General features: G+C 53.7%; 1 protein-coding gene across 1 annotated transcript in view; it reads right to left on the reverse strand.

The window, feature by feature from the left end:
• Positions 1-3,699, reverse strand: part of TRIM8 (tripartite motif containing 8) — a 29,718-nt gene extending 26,019 nt beyond the window's left edge. Inside the window, exons 1-2 of the mRNA XM_050340026.1 lie at positions 2,565-3,699; positions 1,619-2,274 (exon numbers count right to left, since the gene is read on the reverse strand). Coding sequence (XP_050195983.1) covers positions 1,619-2,188 — 570 coding nt within the window. The 5' untranslated portion in view covers positions 2,189-2,274; positions 2,565-3,699. The remainder of the gene's footprint in view (positions 1-1,618; positions 2,275-2,564) is intronic.
• Positions 3,700-19,557: the final 15,858 nt, after the last annotated feature.

Consider the following 19,557-nt stretch of genomic DNA (forward strand, 5'->3'; position numbering starts at 1 on the left):
ACAGCTGCCCGACACTTTCTGTGTCTGGCCACATATCCTAAAATTTCAAGCCAGAGCCAAAATCCAGTCTAGCTGGTGGCAGCTTTCTGCCAGGTCATTAGCAGTGTGCATCCACAAGAAGCGGCGAATATCCAGCCGTAACAACGGCAGCAGCAACAACAACAAAAAAAAAAGCCACGCTGCAAGATCGGGAACAGATGAGATGGAAGTGTCCTGGAAAAGGACCTGGAAAAATAGTTTTGGGCCCTGGCTAAAGCTCCTGAGAGATGCACATGCGAACCCCATCCCAGCACCGCACAGCCCTCCCGAGGTGGCTCCCCACCCTGGCAGAGGGAAACCAAAATGAATCCCTATAAATAGAAGCAGAAAAGCGCTTCTCCAAAAGCCTGACTGGGTCTTTCCCCTTCCAGTGTGTGTGGCGGAGCTGCTGGCACCTCCGTGGAGGTCTCTGGTTTTCCCCCAAAAAACCTGGAGAGGAAAATAACCTTCCTGTGAGCTCAGGCTGGCTCCTCTGTACTGAACTGCCCCCCCTCGCCCCACTCCCAGGCCTGGCCATCCAATTGGAAAGTAATTATACTGCAATTTTTATTTATGACTTCTTTTTTTTTTTTTTTTATTGCTAAATGGTGACTCATTTTGGCAACATTAAAATACACAGGAAATCATCCCCATTTTACAGTAATCACCATTCAATTCATTGTTAAATATTTATTCGACAGACAAGCGCCGGGCCTCTTTCGAAGGGTCGTCGGGGGAGAGGAGGGGCAGCCCTGGACAGGGGGAAGGTGGTAGTGGGGTCATGGCAGGGCTGCCCGCAGGGCTGGTAAATGCCCGCCAGGAACTGGAGGGTGGGGAGCCAGGGGTGAAAGCTCCTGCCAGATGGCCTCACCACAAGCAAAATACAGACTCGCTTTCCCTCGAATCCAGCACTACAGCCCATGCTGCTCAAGAGAGGAGATGTAGCCCTGTGCCCCCTAATAAAAACCCCATTATTTGTCCAAACCTCAAGCCTGAATCTCTTGTCAGTGAGACGTCATGGGTCTCTGACACGAAGCTCTTCCATTGCCGGGGGGAAGGGGATGGCAGCCACCGGCCCCAGTGGGAGGCGGTGGGAAGAGCAAGCAGTTTGACATTCACAGGCCTTACAATGGACGGGGTCCGCTCCTGCGGCCGCTTTGTCCTCCCAGGAAGCCCAATTTCGAGGCGACTTGACCTCAGATGCAGGCAGCTCCTCCGCCTTCTTCCGAACGGCCGCACAGCCCAACAGGAACCTGGGAGATGACCCCTCCAGACCCCCCTGACCCAGGACCTCGACCCCTTCACTGCATAGCCCAGACCCAAGCAGCTGTGGGTCCTACACCTCAGCAGCCACAAAGGCCTCCTGGCACAGATCCCCTTCCCTGGGGAGCCCTCTTGGCACCCGTGGGCTCTGTCACTGCTCGACTGGGGAGGCCACCTAACATGTCTGCCGTGGGGGGACCGGGCGGAGGAGGAGCAACGCCAGGGCGCATTTTGTGTAGGTCCTACACGAACACAGGGGAACAGACTCGGCAGGGCAGAGGGTGGCCGGATGCCCCCGGGCTGGGCAAACCCGGGTGTCCAGGACGGTCCGACTCACCCGGATCTCATTGCGGCGGATCTCCACGTCGCACACCGAGTGTCCCTGGTGGGCCCCGCTGTAGTAGCAGCAGAACTGGCAGACGGCCACCTGCTCGGCCTCGCAGTGGTACAGCCGGTAGGCGTTGTGCTGGGGGCAGCTCCAGGCCCGCACGTCCTCCGCCTCCACCAGGAGATGCCCCCGGGCCGTGGAGGGCTGCTGCAGGTGGGTCTGGACATGGGACTGGCAGCACGGAGCCTCGCACCTCAAACAGATCTTCTGTGCGGGCAGCGGCGGGCCCCGGCGGCAGAAGACGCAGTGCAGGACCGAGGGGGGCTTCTCCAGGTTGAGGGAGTTGAACTTCTCAACGATGTTGGTGAGCTTCAGGTTCTTCTCCAGGTTGGGTTTTTGGTTGTAGGCCTGGTTGCACTCCGGGCACCGCACCAAGCCCGACTCCTTGGCCCACGCCTCCCCGATGCAGCCTCGGCAGAAGTTGTGCTTGCAGGGCAGCTGGACCGGCTCCACAAAGACGTGCAGGCAAATGGGGCAGATGAGCTCCTCTTCGAAGCAGTTCTTCCAATTCTCGGCCATCTCTGCCGGCAGCTCTGGCGACACTTCCCCCGAGCCGCTTCGGTCGCTCAGTGCGGTCTAGGGGCGGACGCCGGGGTCTGTCCTCCCTGCAAGGGGAAGGCTGAGGGTGAACGGACAGGCTCCCCCCTCCCCGCACCACGCGCCATAAATAATAAACCGCAGCAGATTTTAAAATCGGGGATAAAATAAACCACAGAGCAGCACTCTAGGAATATCCGGCAAGAAAATGCGACGTCCCCGTCGCTTTGTTAAAAAAACAATACAAACGGTTAAAAAAAAACCCCAACGTGATCTTGTCGGACTTACAGCCCAAAGTCCTAACCACCCCTAAAAGCCATTTGCTCCTTTTTACCCCAGAAGGTGAATCGAAACTTACCAGAGGTTGAAAAAAATCCATACAAAATCCAGCAGCAGAGTCCAAGTTCCATATAAAGCTCCTAAATTTAGCGCTCCGGATCAGATTTTTCTTTTCTTAGGTTTGCAACTGACATTCAATATTTTAAGGGGACTTTTGTCCCCCACCAAACCTGGCCAACAGCTGAGGGCACCGACTCGCTCAGGCTTTTTTTCCTTCCCTGGATTTCTCCTCCCTCTTCCCCTGATGGGAGTTGGGAATCAGAGTCTTTTAAAGGAAACAGATCAAAGGGTTAAGATCCAAAATGGGAAAAGGAGGAAGATTAAAAAAATAATAATAATAATAATAGCGACGATGACGATGGCGGAAAAACGAATTCTCTCGGCGGCCCCCGAGATTTGCTTCTAAATCGGAGGAGCAGCAGGAAAAAAAAGGAAGGGGTGAAAAAAAAAAGACAAGACAGAAAAAAAAAAACGGAGAAGAAAAAAAGCCCTCTCGCCTGCTTCGAGATTGCGAGGTCTTGAATGGGAGAGCTCGGTCATTCAGAGCAAACCCCAGCCAAGCACAGCCCGCCCAGCTCCTCCGACGCTCCCGCAGAGGGATGGGAGAGGGGACGGGCTTTGCCACGGGGGGATCTGAGCCCCGCGGACCCCAAATCAACCTGCTCCCACTCACAACCGGGGCTGGGGGAAAAAAACGGCGCCGGGGGGAGGGGGTCCGACCTAGTCCGCTCTCATGGCCGGCCGGGGGGTCGCAAGGCCCCGACAGCAACAATGCGCTGGGACGGTGCCGGAGCCGCCGGCGGAGCGGTGCCTTCCCCGGCGCGGCCCCGCCGGGAAGGGGCGAGGCGGCGGCGGGCAGCCGGGAGGAGCGGCCGGAGCGAGCGGTTCCGGGAGAGCCGAGTCAGCTCTCAGCCATCTTGAGCTGCCCGGCTGGAGAGCGGAGACCGGGGGCGCGTTAAAAATAAAATAAAAAGAAATTAAAAAAAAATAGGGTTAAAAAAAAAAATTATAAATAAAGTCACCGGAACAACCCCGCTCTCGGGAACCGCCTCCCCCGCCCGCCCTCCCGCCCGGCGAGGCTCTGCGGAGGGGCTGCGGGGCCAGGCGAGTCCGAGCCGAGCCGTCCTGTCCCGTCCCGGCGGGGCCGATCAGCACAGCCCCGCGCCCGCCCCCGCCGCCTCCAGCCATCTTGGGGTCGCCCTGGGCGCCGAAGCCCCACGCCCCGGCTTCCTCCCGCCGCCCCTGGGAGGCGGCCGCGGCCGGGAGGGGGGGAGAGACGAGGAGCGAGGCGGGCGGGGGCGCGGATCCCCGCAGCGGGGAGGGGAAGCGGGGGCGGCGCCTGCGAGGCTGCCGGGCTCAGCCCCGGCGCTGGGGGCCGGGGCGGCGGCAGGGGCGGGCGGGGCGGCCATGGGGGCGGCGGCCGCGGGGGATCGATCAACGGGGGGAAGGGGGGCACGGACGGGCGCGCCACGCCCCGGCGCGCCGAGGGGCCGCCCCGCTCGGGAGGCGGCCGGGGTGGGCGGGCGGAGCGGAGGCGCCGGTGCCGGTGGGTCCCGCCGGGCGCTGCCGCCGCCTCGGAGCTGCCGGTGCCGCTGCGCTGCGGCGGGTGCGGCCCCGCCCCGGCCGCGGGACCGCCCCGCGCGTCACCGAACACCGCCCCCGCACCGCCCCGGGGCCGCACCGCCCTAAAGGGGACACGGCCGGCGATGGGGCTCGGTGCGGTGCCGGCTGCTGCGCGCCCCTCCGCCGCTGCCACATGGGAGCCCGGGTTGGGATGTCTCTTCTGGCCACCGGCATCCCTACGCGACCAGGGTTGCTCCAGGTGCCAGTCCGTAAAAAGGCCGGCTGCCCTGGAACCAGCGCACATCTGGGTCACAGCTGGCGCTGGGTACCGTTCCTCATCGCAGTCTCCAACTTCCTCGCGAGGGGAAGTGGAGGGCCAGGCACCGATCTCTTCTCTCTGGCGACCTGTGACAGGACCCGAGGGAATGGCCTGAAGCTGTGTCGGGGGAGGTTTTGGTTACATATCGGGAAAAGGTTTTTTGCTCAGAGGGTGGTTGAACACTGAGAAGTGATCACAGCACCAAGCCCGACAGGGTTCAAGAAGCGTTTGGACAGTGCTCTCGGGCACATGGTGAGACTCTTGGGGATGGTCCTGTGCAGGGCCAGGAGCTGGACTCGATGATCCTTGTGGCTCCCTTCCAACATATTTTGTGATTCTGTGATAAGTGCCCTCAAGAGCTTCCTGTGCCCTCTTGGCTGGCCCCTGTATTGGCTGTTACTTTGCACAGAGCCATTTCAGGTGTGTTTCCTCCCTGTGCAGAGCAATCACCGTTTGTCCCCTGGGGTCTTTGCCAAACTGGCAGCCCCAGCACCTCCCACCAGAGCTCAGGGCACAGAGGTGTCTCTGTCAACAGCTCTCCCACCAAATGTTTCTGCAGCTGTTTTGCAGGACACTGTATATCTAACCCCTGCCATATGTGCCAGGCCACTGGGAATAAAGCGCATTGCTGGTGTAAATCCATTTCCCACTGGCAAGAGAGCCACAAATGGCTTTAAACGGAGTATTTACACCCAAAAATGCCCAGGGTCCACAGTCAAGGTTTATGGTGGAGTGACAAGGGGGCAAAGGCTCAGTCAGTGGCTTCAGGATCTGGCCCTAACCTGACCCCTGGGTGATGCTGGCTGATGGCAATTTGCCTCTGGAAGACATTTCGTAGGATTTCCCTAAATGTGGCCTCAAAGTATTGGTGTAACTATATGTACCTACTATAACACCCTGTGCCCCCAGTGCCTTGGACCACTGGGGGCAACTTACTAGAGGGATGAGCACTATTCCCAGTGTGGGGGTTATCCAGGTCTTTCCGCTCTGTCTTTTACAGGAATTCCCTGTGCCAGGGCTCCTGCCAAGAGACACTCTGATAAGGAGACAGTGATGGGTACCTCTCAGGGACTGGCTCACCCCATGTCACCCCTCGGCCACTCCCCTCCATACCCGCACACCCATCCCACAACTCCTGGGGCTCAAGCACCAATTCCTGAAAGGGGAGCGGTTTGACATGTAATTCCTCTGCCAGGCCTCAAAGTCTGTGGGCTGTACCCCTCCTCCAGGGTTTTACAGGCTGTCCAGCAGCCAGAACTGGCAGGAGCTGGGCAGGGCGGCATGAGATATGTCAGAACCGCAGACGACTGGCTGAGCCCGTGCGGAGGCAAACCTCTCCTCAAAAAGTCAGCACAAAACTATTCATGACTCTCACTTCTTTCTAAACGCAGGCAGTACCAGCCAACCCCTGGTGACAGCCACCATTCCCATCTTGGCCAGTGCTTGGCTCTTCTGCAGGGGACACTCAGGCACCCTGTGCTCCCACTGTGGGTGAGCTGGGAAAGCCAGCTGGTATTTACCAGTATTTAAAAGAGGAAGGTGGAAGGGATGGGGCTGAGTCAAGCCGAAAGATGCACTCTACTCTCAGCTGGGAATCTCTCTGTCTTGGGAACGGCACTGGCCCTGCTGTTGTCACACCCACATCTGGATGATGCCATCTCCCCGCCCAGCCTGGAGAAGTTCCCTTGGCAAGGGAAATCCCAAAGCCAGGCTGGGCATTGCTGCCCTTCCACAACCAGCAGGAGCTGCCTGGAGGGGAGCTGTAGACAGGCACCCCCTGCCTACACAGATTCCAAACCCCTTCCCGACAGTGTTGGGTGACTGATGGACACCAGTAGGAGCAAACTGCAGAAAACCTGCCTGTGTTTTATAGTCTCTCCTCCACCAGCATCCAGCCTCATGTGGGTGTTCCAGCCCACACCAAAGAGCCACAGAGGTGGTTTGTAGCTGAGTCCTGGTGTGCATCTCTCAACTCTGCCAAACCTCGTTTTTTCCAGGCACTACCAGGCCATCATTCCCCTTTGCCAGCGGTCTCACTTTGGCAGCCTTTAGCCCTGCCCTGGAGAGACCAGTTTGGTATTTAGGGCTTTGGACCCTCCTGAGCTGATGGGAGAGGGAGGATGTTTGCAGAGATTTACAGAGCAGTTTGCTGTTGAAGTGACTCCATCCCTGCCTGCCACCACCCCATCCCAGAAACGCTCCTGAAGGCTCTGGCACACAGCCCCAGGCCTTCCCCAGAAGCCCTCCAAAAGTAATACAAAGTGCTGTGCTTCTCGGGTCATTTATAACTCAATTAACCAGTCAGAGAACAGCCATTACTGCCCTTTTGTCCCTCTTCATGTCAGCCTGGTGAGGTGGCTTAGTGTAATGGAGAAAGCTCTCTCCACCCTTCTCCATGTGATTAACACGCTGAAGGCTTTTACTGAAGACTGGGTTTAAGGATGTAAGGAATGTGCAGGGTGGCAATAGCCTGTTTTGCAGCACTAAATCTGTCTGCTTGTGGCCATCCCCCATTCCTGGTTGGGGTGGAGGAGGAGGGAAACAGCCCCATGGAGGAGGCACAACACAGAGGTTCCCATGGCTGGTCACCTCCTGACCCAGCCCAGGACACACCACCAACATGCACCACTTGTGCCCACCCATCCCATGGTGTCACATGTGTCCCTCCCACGCTGTCACCTGCCTGCTCTAGCCTGGTACCCTCTGGGAGAAGATATATGTGTGGTGCATCTGCAGAGAAAACCTCCTGTCCTCTAACATTAATAAAAAGGGACCAAAAGCTGGGAGTTCAGCCTAGTCCCCACAGCACACACAGCAGGTTCCCAGCCCCCCAGGTATTGGGATCCAATGGCACCCATATCTGATACTAGCAGCTGGGAACAGGGCTGGAATGGTGTGCTGGATGCAGGGATTGTGATGCTCTTGTTGGCCCCACAGGAGAGCTTTACCTTATACAATGGGTGCTCAACTGAGGTTCCCCTTGGGCAAAAATACTGCGCTTTCTCCCTTCCTCCCCAAGCCTAAAGCATGGGCCAAAGTGGATATTGAGGGCTGACCAACGGGAACTGCATGGGGTAGCAATGGAGTGGAGCTCTCCTTTGACAAATCCCAGGTGGAATAACCTAATCAGAGGCTGAATGGCCAAATCCAGGTGTGCACAGCCAGCCATCGGGCAGGGGTGGTGCTTCAGGCCTCACTGCCTTGGCTGGTGCTGGTGGGTGCTGGTGAGTGCAGAGTGGGTCTGGCAGCTGCGGGGCTGGAGCGCGGGGAGCCGGACGAGGGCCGGTGTGGTTCCTTGCCTGGTGGGGTTTCTTTCTATGCAAATGCCTGGGAGCAGCTGCCCTGCCGGCGTGACTCATTTCCTGCTCTTGTGTCACATTCTGGTCAGGCCAGTTTGGCAAAGGCTTTCTTCTCTCCCTCTCTGGCTTCTCCTTCTCTCCCCCACCGCCGAGGGCTGGGATGTGCATTTGCTCAGTCCCTGGCAGGATGAGGCAGGATTTTCAGGAAACTGCGTCAAAGCCACAAAACCTCCATATATATTAAAAAAAACCCCAAACAACCAAACAAAAAAAAAGCCAGCACAATTTTCTTTTTTTTCCTTTTTTTTTTTTTTTCTGATCACGATGGAGACTGGTGTCCAGACAGGCTCCTCTGTTCTTCCTCCCGCTGGGGTGGCTCCTTCCCCTGCCACCCGGGGGGTGTTACCTGGCAAAAAAGCTGTAAAAGTTTTCCCGGGGGGACAAAGGGAAAAAATGCAGCTTGGTCTCATTTTACCTCCTGCTGCCAGTTGGAGAAGTGCTGCCCGAGCCGGGCTGCCAGTGGGCAGCCTTTAACAGAGGACGGGTGGTGAGAGCATCCAAGGAGCCACCATCCCTTTGAGTTTGCCCGGCATTTCTTATTCCTCAGCAGAGCTGTGGGGCAACCTCACCACTGTCGTCTAAAAAATATACTGGCCAGGGTTAAAAGGCGATCATTTTAGTGGGGTCAGGAAGGGACAGTATCAAATTCTGGCAGACCCCAGCTCGGTGGGTCTCCCACCACAAGTTGTTGGGGCAAGGCAAGTCGATGCTGGGAGTGAATCCCTCCAGCTGCTCCTGCAGTCCATCCAGGCTGGTGCTGCCCTAAGCCCGGGCTGTGCACAGGTAGAAAAGTCACTCTTTGAGGCATTTCCAACCTAATGTGTGTTGTGATGAGGCCAAGATTTACAGCCTCCCAGGTGGCCATTGCAAGCCCTCCTGCCCCAGGGCTCTTGCTCTGCTGTGTCACTGTACCCTGGGTTCAGGGACACACACATGCACCTCTCACCATCCCCACAGCCAGGGCAGAAAACAGCAGCCCTTTGCCCCAAGCCTGTGGCTATCAGTGGCCCCGATTCTGTCTCTGCACCAGCCCTTTCCCCATTGCACCAAGCTCTGGCACAGCATCCCACACCATAGCGGGGCATCTCCCTGAGGGAAAAATGGAGCTCCTTACTGCTGCCAGCCCAGCAACGAGCTTGTGGACGTGAAAAGGCCACTTCCAAATCTGATCATGGGAGACAGAGTGGGAGCAGGATATGACCCACCATTCTCATCTGCAGTTTGGCTCAGCCACCCTCCTACAAGAAGGCTCCTGTGGTCCCTGCCCAGACCAAGGTGTAATCTTTGCAATCTCCACTCTAGAGCAATTTTTCAGCCTTCCTCTTCCTTTCCTGCATGCTCCCTGCAATTAAATTTGGCTGCAACCAAATGACTCAGTGCCACACGCATGCTAACCCCCACGCCCCAGCAGGCAGCTGCTGGGCTTTCCTTTGAAGGGCAGAACATTCAATGCTGCTGTGCCCCGTGCAACCCTCAAATCAGAAGCCCCAAAGCCCAGTGGCACCACTGAGTTCCAATTTGGTTCAGCCAGGGGAAACTGAGGTAAGAGAGGGCAGGGGATCACTCCAGAGCTGCAGTCCATGCACTCATCACTGCTGAGGCTCAGCTTCCTCTCCAAAAGCTTAAAGGTCTGTTTGCCCACAGTAAAGGGAAGAGCAGGAGGGTACTGGTGTAAATTAGGTCAGGAAGCATTGCTAATAAACTGTCACTCTTGGTTGTGTAATGGGAGCAATTATGGGTTTAGGTCTCGTTAAGACACCAGGAAGGAAAACATGACCTGTCCGGGGGTAGGAGTGCGATGGCAAACAAAAAAGGAGAGTCCTGTTGACTGAAGGATGAAGCTGCTTTTGTGTCAGAGGCATTTCTGTCCTATCCTGGTGTGTTGGCAGCCTGGGGCTTGGATTGACTCCCGTGCAGGGGGATGCAAGGAGTGGGTTCCCAGTTCTCTCTATACTCTGCTCCTTTCTCCAGGTACCCCAGCTCTCCAGGGTCTCCAAGTAGGTGGTTTTAAACCCTCTGAAATCTCCTTGTCCCTAATCCACTCTGCTTAGCTCAGCACTTGGTACCCACTGTTCCCCCACAGGCCTTCCTTGGGGTCCAACAGAGATTTGTGGGTGGCGGGGCCTGTGCTTGGCTGTGCCAGGAAAGCCTTGGAAAAGTACCTGATCTCCTTCAGCCTGTGCAGCCACCGATGGCCTTCCTCTTCCTGGGGAGCTGCCAGGCTTCCCTTTTTGCCCACCACCTTGTGCTGCCCACTGCACTGCTGGCAGTAAACACCTCTCTGTCTGTCCCTCCCTGCTGCCAGTCTCTGGAGGGATGCTTGGGTGCTGCTGGAGGTCACCCAGAGCTCACCAGAATAGATCTAGAGCTCCCCATTGACAAAACCCCAGGGCACTGCCAAACCTGGGGTGGGTGGGGGCACCCACATCCCCTCCATGGGTGCTGGGAAAGCAGGAGGCTCCTGGAGTGAATCCAGCTCATGCATACCACTAAGGAGGGACTGGGATACCTGGCAGCCAGGGTTAGCCTTTAACCGCCCAAAACATGGCACGGAGGGAGAGGAAATTCTTGAGGCATCTATTAACATAAAAGGAGTCATACTTTACGTTTGGTCCCACTTATGGCTTATAAATGATTACTGCACCTTTTAATAAATGGTTAATCAAGTGTTAGAGTCCAAACAAGTTGATGGGTTGCTTATTACCACGGTTTATAACCTTTTATGAATGCCTTCTGTCGATGTACTTATAAACATCCATACCACGTACTTCTCGTGTCTTGACATGTTGGTCACATCTGTTTGAAGTTTGTTAACTCTTGAGCTGCTCGCTAACGGCAGGATGGGGGGATCCCGCTATTTTTCTGTATCAGGGAGCACACCTGCATGGGAGACACCAGCTGAGGGATGGTGTGGGCATCCCCCTTCATCTGAAAGGGGCTTGAGGCAACCAGGATGCAGCGGCATCACAAATAAGTCAACAGCAGGGTGTTGTTCACAAGGGTGCTTTTTTTTTTTTTTTTGCCAGCAGGACAAACAGCCAAGGGAAGTTGGTGGTAGATCCTTCCTCTCTTGAAGTCATCAAGCCGAGAGAGGATGTCACCCTGGACCACCTGCTTGAATCAAAATCACAAGTTATTGGGCTCAGTCTGAGGGGAATTAGGGGACATTCTCTGGTTGGCAAACACAGGAGGTAAAATGTGAAGATTTAGTGGGCTCTTCTGGACAAGAAACCCACAGAAACATCCCTGGCCATTGCTGTTCCTGTGCAGCCGAAGCCCCCCTCCAGTCGTGTTGCAAATAATGAAATGAAACTTTCAACAAGCTGAATAATCAGAAAACAATTTTCCAATAAAATCATTCCCCAAAATCTCCTTTTAAGGCAAGGACTGGGATTCCCACTGCCGAGCGTGTTCCTGACGCCTCACATTATTGTTCGGCTGGCTGTGCCGGGGTTGGGCAGGCTGCCACGCCACCCTGTGCCCCAGGGATGCTCCCTGTCACACAGCCCCTCTGCTCCTGAGCCCCTCTTGCCTTTATTTTCCCCCCTTTGCTTCAAGCTTCAGATAATTTTCCCATTCAAAAAGCAAGCGGGAAATATGAGGTGCCACGGTGCTGTGCTTGCTCCAGTGTTTTTAAGAGCCAGAGAGGGGATTTGTGCATTAAGCAGACAAGGATGATCCCAGCCTGGGCGGGAAGCTGGTTCTCCCAGGTCGCCTCGGCCTTGGAACTTCTGGAGATTTTTTGATATCTAACCATGCTTTTTCCTTTGCTTCCTGCTGTCCAGCCCTTCCAGAGCAGGTACTCCATCTCCTGCAGCAGGAACATCTCCAGCATGGGGGGCAGCCTTACTTGATGCCCTCCAGAGTGTTATATAAGGTTTGTGTCTCGGAGTGTGGAAAGTTTGAGGAAATGTGAACAATGGGAAAGGACATTAAAAGTACTCTTCCCCTTGGAAAAACAAATCTGAACCTGAAGTACTGTTTTTTGGAAAGCCACTGTGGCAATGGCTGCTGCCTGAAATGCACCCACAGGCAGTGCATCCCTGTAGCAGGTGAGCAGTGGGGGATCAAGGGGGACAGAGCCTGCACTGAGGACACTCTGGCTGAGCCTTGGGGACCTGTCTAAACACTGCTTCAGTTAATGTGAGTGATGAGGTGTCAGGGAAGGTAAAACCATTTTTTTCTTCAATGCAAACTCTACCTGACAGCAGGAACAGTGGCTCTGAAAGCTATTTGGAGAAGCTGGAGCTTTTGGACACACCATGGGCACCTAGGCAGGGAGTTGGGGCATGCAGGAGGCTTCCCTACAGTCTTCTCCCACTTCTGCCAGGTCCTGGTTTCCTGCACCAGACGGCGAGGCTGTGACTACCAATGGAGCAAGGATGCTTGCTGGCTGCCTGGTGACACCAAAGCTCAGCTGTGGAGCTGGGGGTGCTTGTCCTGTGCCAGAGGGAGGCAGCAGGACCCAGCCCAGCCTGGCTGCTTTGGGCCCCTCTCAGGAGCATGGGGTGTTAATGTGTCAGGTGCTGCATACCAGGTTATGTTAGGAGCCTTTCTTCTGCACTGAGGTGCTGCCACAGGTGGCTGTGCCAGCTGGGCAAGAGAGCAAGCAGGAAAGAGGGGAGAAAGAAAAATCCAAAGGGACTTCGAGTGCTGATCCCCTGCAAATCGACATTTCTGGGTACTGCATGACACATACTTGTGGTCCTGGAGTCTAAAGCATGGAAAACTCCTCCTTACCATGTCTGCACCCTTCTGCCACAGGCTGGGGAACATGCTGTGGGACAGGGACATGCCATGGGAAGGGACATGCTATGGCAGTGATGCTTTGGGAGAGGGTTTGTGGGTCAGAACCATCCCTGGGTGCCCAAGTCCAGCACAACCAGTGGCCATGTTGGCTCTGTCCTGGGTGGGCAGGGAGCAGCACAGGAGTGGGAGCCCCTCGTCTTGGGGGATGCTCCTTTGTTCCACCCATGGGGCCCCATCTCTCACCCCACCCCGTCTCCTCTCCTGCCTCACAGGTGCACCCTATTCCCCACTGAGGTTCCCAGGCACCACCATTCACTTTTCAGATGGGAAATGAGCCCCAGCCCTCCCTCTGCACTCCAGAAAAAAAAACACCAAGAGAGGAGAGAAATAAACAAACAAATCCCTTCCCTCTCCTGGCTTGGCATCTGCTCACAGCCTTTCCATTATTAATTAGAGAAGCTGCCGGCATTATTAGCAACAAACCACTCCTAATGAAGTTCAGAGCCGCAGATCCAGGAGGGGCTCCCAGACACTGCTTTTCAGAAACCTTAATTAAATTCACTGCCCGAAGGTGCTTTTGGCTGGGGTGGAGGCAGAGCAGTGAGGCTGCCGGAGCTGGGCATGGCCATGCTGGTGGTGGGGTTCCAGGGTAAGGGTGTCAGTGAGAGAGGGGCACCCCACAGTGATGCAGCTCCAGGGACACCCCATCCCCTCTGGATTTGGGGCTGAATAGAGAAATCAGCTGGGATGCAGTGTTGGCTGCCTGGCCACCACAGGAACGGGAAAAGTGGATCATTTAATTAATCGATTAAATCAACCGGGTGGCTGGTGATGAGGGTTCCCAGCACTATGTGAGCAGTGGGGTCCCTTGCTGGTCCCAGCTCTGCTGTCCTTGCTGGGATGTCCTAAAGGGGTGACCCTGTGCTTGCATATGCTTCAAAAACTGGGAAGGCAACAGGCACAGGGGGTCTTGGGCCAAGAGAACAGGTGTAGGTGGCCTCTCACCCCCCAAACCCCTGCCAGGGCAAATAACCTTGCTGGAGAACCCCACTGACCAGCAAGGTGTCCTCAGGTGACAAGAGGAAACCCGACCAAGCTGCAGTGATTTTCCCTTCAGCATGTCCAGCATGGTCTGCTCTGCACCAGCTGGGCTTGGAGATCCCACTGCTTTGCTTGGGGCTGGGGTAATTTGTGTCTGGATGCGGCTGTAGGAGAGGTTCTTAGGGAAAGAATGGTTTTCACCCCAAACTTCAAAAGAAAGCAAGTCCTTGCAGAAACCTGTTCCACCGATTGCTCCCCTTGTGATGCAGGGTGGGCTGAGACAACACTCACAAAGAGCAATGGCAAAACCTGCCCAAAGTTGGATTTTGGCTCCCTGCACATCTTTTCCTTCCCCTGCCACCCTTCTTCTGCACAGTGATCTCCCTCCCCTCCCCAGATATTCCACGCTTTCTCTCTGACCTTAAAGGCATTTATTACTGAGGAGTGTAAAAATATTACTGCAAAATCGTTCTGCGTTACTGGGAAATCGTTGCGACATTAGCTCAGTAATATTTTTTCATAAGTGTTTGCTGTGTCTCTTCTCTGACATATCCAGTCTCTGTGCGCACATCCACACCCCCACAAATCCTGCTGAAGCCAGGAGGTGCTTGGCAGAGCACAGGATCACGGACCTGACCCGGCACTCACCCCAGCTCCCTCCTTCCCGTGTCGGTGGACGAGGTTGCCATCCCTCAGCCAACTGGCTGCATCCTTGGACCCACGTGCAAGCACTCCGGATCCCAGCTTTTCCAAATGGCACGGAAAACCCCAGCTGTCAGGGCACTCAGGCTGCCTTGGCTCAAGGGGTTTTGCCAGAGGATGCTCAAGGAAGATCCTGAACCTGATAGTGCCTGGGACTGGCTCTTTTGCTGAGTATGTTTGGAAGAAGAAAGTTCCCTTTCCCTCCCACAATTGCACTCAAGAGGTCTGGGCAACAGACCTCACTCCCCTGGGGCCAGGGGGGAGAAGGTGCCAGTGAGGAGGAGAAGGGGCTGCTGAAGCAGCCACAGGGCCGAGCAGGAGACAGTCAGTCCCGCTGAGTTGCCCAAAGAGAAGGACACTGACAATTCTGCAAATACGTTTAATGCACTTAGAATACACAGGAGGAAAAAAACGTTTAGTGATTCACAAAAATATTACAAAAAGTCATGTGCAGGCGAAACACACCCAGCACTGCAATAACAATGTAAGAATTTACATTAGAAACTAATATAAAATATTTAAAAACCTCTGCTAGTTTAGCTTTCCATTTGTTTTTTGTCTTTTATTACAAAAAAGGAGGAGAGAGGGAAGAAAGGCCATCTACAAGGTACTGATACACCGGCTGCAGAAACACGGGCTCCTTCCAGCCCCATCAGGAGTGTCCGGGGGCTCCTCGATCCACATGACCCTGTGCCCGCAGACCACACACACACACACAGACACACACAGACACACACACAGACACACACACTGCTGAAGAACAGAAAGGTTCACCTGCGGGCTCAAGGGCAGCCCCAGCAGTCAGGGTTCACTGTGGTCCTGGTCACCCATGCGTGCCCTGCCCGGGGAACCTTGCCTTTGCTCTAGGATTTCCAGAAACCAACCAGCACACACAACAAGTAGTGTCCCCAGAGAGCGGCAAAACTTCTATAACTTTAATAAAGGGGAGAAGTTGGTATGTCCAGCCTAGGCTGGATGAAAGAAGGGTTTCGAATGACTAAACTTGGGTTTGGAGCACGACCGTGGTCAAACTCAGAGTATGAGGACTACAGGGCTGGATGTGTGCAAGGAATATGCCTGCATGGGAGCCAGGGCATCGCTATAAGCCCCTAGTGGGACGCTGCCTGCGCGTTGTGGGTTGCAAATTCCCACCTTGGAGAGAGCCAAAAGCCCAGGGCCTGTGATCAGTCCCTACTGGAATGACATGGCCACTCACACCCACCTCCCCTTCCTCTGCCCCCACAGGTTTTGCATCCCGCTTGCTGCCACAGGAGGAGTGGTGCAGGAGCCTTGTCACCAGCACCACAGAGTCCTTCCGCTCCCATCCTGCTCTCAGCATTGTCAACACATGCCCTGTTTATGCAGGACCTACCGCACACGGTGACAGCTTGGTCCCTCCCACCCTCACCACTCATGCAGCAGAGGGTTTCCGGAGCCGCACTTTCGCTGCAGTTGGGCCCCAGGGAAAGGAACAAAGGAGCCATTTTCATCTCCAGCCTCGCTGGGAGTGGAGGCAGAGGGCGAGAGAAAAGACCAGTGTTTGCAAAACACAACAATCAGCAGGAAATTTTCTTCTGGCTTTTAGAGGTTGTTTTTTTTTTCTCTCTCTTTTTAAAGAAGGCAGACACAGCATCAGGACAGTTTAAAAACAACCAGGCACTGGCCAGTTACATCTGCCACGTGCAGCCCCTTCTGGGTTGATGTTCCTCTCCTGCTCTTGGGGCCCTACGAGCCAAATGGTGAATGGTCTTTCAGTGAGGGAAAGAGAAGGGGTACCCCCTTCACAGCAGACTAGAAATCATGTTTCTGAACTGATCTGCCACTTAGGATGATTTTATGGTCTGTCAGTGATTTTAGGGGAAACAGAACCATGGTAGAAATGAAGAGGTAGTGAAGCACAATACACTCCAGGTTCTCTGCCCGAGAGAGACAAGTCAATGCGTTACCAGGTTTAAAACACATTTGCAACCTCAGGCCTATTCTCCATTTGAAATTTTGGACTCATGTCAAACACAAGGGTTGCTTTTTTTTAAAGAAAAGAGGACAAGCAGACACTGCACAACAGAAAAAATGTTGTAAGAATAGGAGGTTGAAAGAGAGCTCGTTAGGTCCCAGAGACCAGCTTTAAAATCTTGGGAGGTGAACCTCAGAGGCAAATGTGGATTTTGAGATTGTTTTGGATACAGTCTGGCTGCTGTGCAGGCTGGCATTTATCGATAGGGACAGATGCACAGAAAGGAATTTCTGGTTGCCTGACAATTCGAGCTGCCCTTGCAGCCTCACTCACAAGAAAAATTAAGGCACAGTGTATTCTCTCAATGGAGGGCAGTTATGTAGAGGACCAAGTCCCTGGGAGTTGGAAGGGCTCTCTTGGTGCTGGAGCCCCTCCTAACCTGGCTGTGATGGTGCAGGGGCCAAAGCCCAAGACTTCATCCAGAGGAGCCACAAGGTGCAAGGCTGTGCCCTGCACTAAGGGAAAATTGGACACATGGGTCTAAGGGTTTCTTCTGGCCTAAAGCTTTTCTCCTCACTTGACGTGATGCTGCCCTGCCCTGGCCAGATACAAGCTGGAAAAGCGGGACTCTGGATGCCCAGCTTGGAGGAGGGAATAGTCATCAGGACAGATTAACAGCCGAGCAGCCACAGTCCCATGCCAACCTGTCAGCTAACCCAGCATCCTGTGAAACATGCAGTCAGCCAAACATTTTCCAGTGAACATTTTCCAACACAGCCGTTCACAGAGACGTGAACCCAGTGGGATGTGCTTGGCTGGATGCTTGCTCCTGTGCAGGATCTCTGTGGGTCCTGGCATGTAAGTGAGGTCGGGTTTGCAGGGACCCCGTGCTGTGCCGAGGGACTCGTGATTCACGAAGTTTGCAGCTCCCCTCGCAGCTCCCCTTGCAGCGCCCGGAATGCGTAAGCGCTGCGCTGCCTGGAACAGGCCTGAGCTGTGGGTGCAGGAGGGGGGCTGCTCACCTGCTGCCCCACACGCACCTCTCACCAGCGATCTGCCCCCACAAGCCAAGCATTGCTTTCAACTGGGTTGTTAAAAAAACATTTCTACTGGTCACAGATGAAAACCAACACAACCCTCACTTCTTCCAAGACCATTTGATGACCTGATGGCGTAATTTCAAAAGCCATCCAAGAGCAACGGAATATTTGAAGTGAAGAGCTTCAGAATATTTCAAATCACTGTTGGCAAATCCACGTACAGTAGAACTAGTATATTACCATCCTCAAAGACATTAGACACAGCAGGCACCACCTATCTAAGCCACTGAAAATATGGTCACAGCAGCTACAAGACTGACTGCTCCACTCAGATCACATCCTATATACTTTTAATAGTGAAATGATACATTTCTTGTCCTGCTTTTAATCAGAAATTGACAGGGAGAGTAGTTCTGGCTTTTAGAACTTCTCCTGTTTCAGAATTGCTGTCACATGTTGGATTTTCAAGGCTCTCCATCTTTTGAAATATCCTGATTGACCTGCATGGATTTCTCCAGGAGGGAGGAAACCTGTATGCACTGCTTTCATTTCCATCCAGGTCACTGTCTTTAGCTAACATAAGCCTCAAAGGTTTTGGTTCCATATAAACCTGCTTCAGACCTTCTACACAATCTAGAAAAAAATTAGCACCAGTGGACCTACCATCTCAGCAGGTTTGGGCAAGAAAAATACTGTGGCATTTATTAACACTGATGCATTTCCCTGTTTCAAACCACTTGCTCACTAAAATCCAAAGGTTTCTTTTCCATTTCCTTCACACACAGGCATATCCTCTTGATGATCTCCAAGATGAAAATATCCAGACTTGACATCTCATTTACTTGCCAATGAGTAAGTTTGCACATGAAGTTGCAAACTTCAAGTGAATCGGGGAGGGAAGGTCCTGTGGGTGCCCAGCTCTTCATGATATGTGCAACTTCCTTATTATTAGATAACTTGCTGAGAGGTAGCAACACGACCTGGGAGCTTAAGGGCTGACTTTCACCAGCTTCTCTCTCACAGTTGGTCTACCAATTAGACACACATTTCTATTTTAACAGTTATTTGTCTAATATTTTCCCCCTTAACTAAATAGGAAGATTTCACTTCCTTCCCTTCAAGCCTTCCCCTCAATTGTTATCTGGCTACCAGCAAAGATCTGTGAGAAAGTGTCTCAGAAATAGAGATTTCTGGCATGCCACCTGTTCATAACTCAAACACACAGAACTATATATAAATACATGTCATGAAAGAAAAATACACACATACAAGGATCCTGTGCGGATTCTCAAAATGCATTAAGCCTGCTCCCTCTGAAGTCATTGAAAACCCAACCCAGAGTGTCTGATGAGAGTAAATATGGTGAGGAAAACATATGCATGAGAAAGGCAGAACTGAAGCACAAGGCAGCTTGGAGGAGGTGCTTTCCCTGCGTACAGCACCACATACATCCCTGTCGCGAAGGCTCGAAGAGTTCATAGGGCAGGAGGTCCCAAGCTTTTTAGATGTGTGTCAGAGCTCAGAGAAGGTCTGATGGACTTCTCTCTGCTCCGTGCTGATCTCTGCAGGAACGGCAACAATTGACCTTCCAAATGTCCCTTCTCCACTAAGATGTGGATTTAAAGCTCCTTTTAATGAGAGCTAGCATCTGGAAACAAGGAAGAGCAGCCAGCATGGTGGCAACAGGCCAGCTCTGCTGCAGGCACCCCCAGCAAGCTCGTACAGGAGCATCCATGGGCTACTGTTGGCGGATGGCTTTGGGACAGAATTGTAGTTGCTGCCCTTGCCTTTTCCCCCACTGCCACAAGCATCTGTTTGTTCATTTTCTTGCGGTGGGACACTTGGGCATGTCGTTTTTGAAGCTGGACTGGTACATTTTCATGCTGCTTTCTCACCCACGCTGTCCCTTGAATGTACATCTACAGTACAGAAGGGATGCTTAGTGCTAACCAGGACAATGAAAACTGGCCAAGAGATCCCACGGATGAATGCAGCCTGCCTCAGCACAGAACTCACTCTGGCTGGCACATGCAGATATCTGAAAGTTTGCTCTCTCACAGCAGGATTTTAAGATGATCCTCTGAGTTCAGACAAAATGACAAACTCATTTACATGTAAATTGCTTCGTAGCTTTGCAGAAAGGAAGGTTCTGCAGAGCAGTGTTGGACTCTGCATTTGGCCTGCCTTAAATTATAATATAAAAACAATTATAATAGTACAAATACTACTTGGTACACAAAGCACGCCCTCCCCTGCAAACCCTGGCATGCTTCGGTAGGTCCTAC

This window comes from Myiozetetes cayanensis, unplaced genomic scaffold (assembly GCF_022539395.1).
Source record: "Myiozetetes cayanensis isolate MyiCay16 unplaced genomic scaffold, myiCay2020 scf10, whole genome shotgun sequence".
NCBI classification, from domain to species: Eukaryota; Metazoa; Chordata; class Aves; order Passeriformes; family Tyrannidae; genus Myiozetetes; species Myiozetetes cayanensis.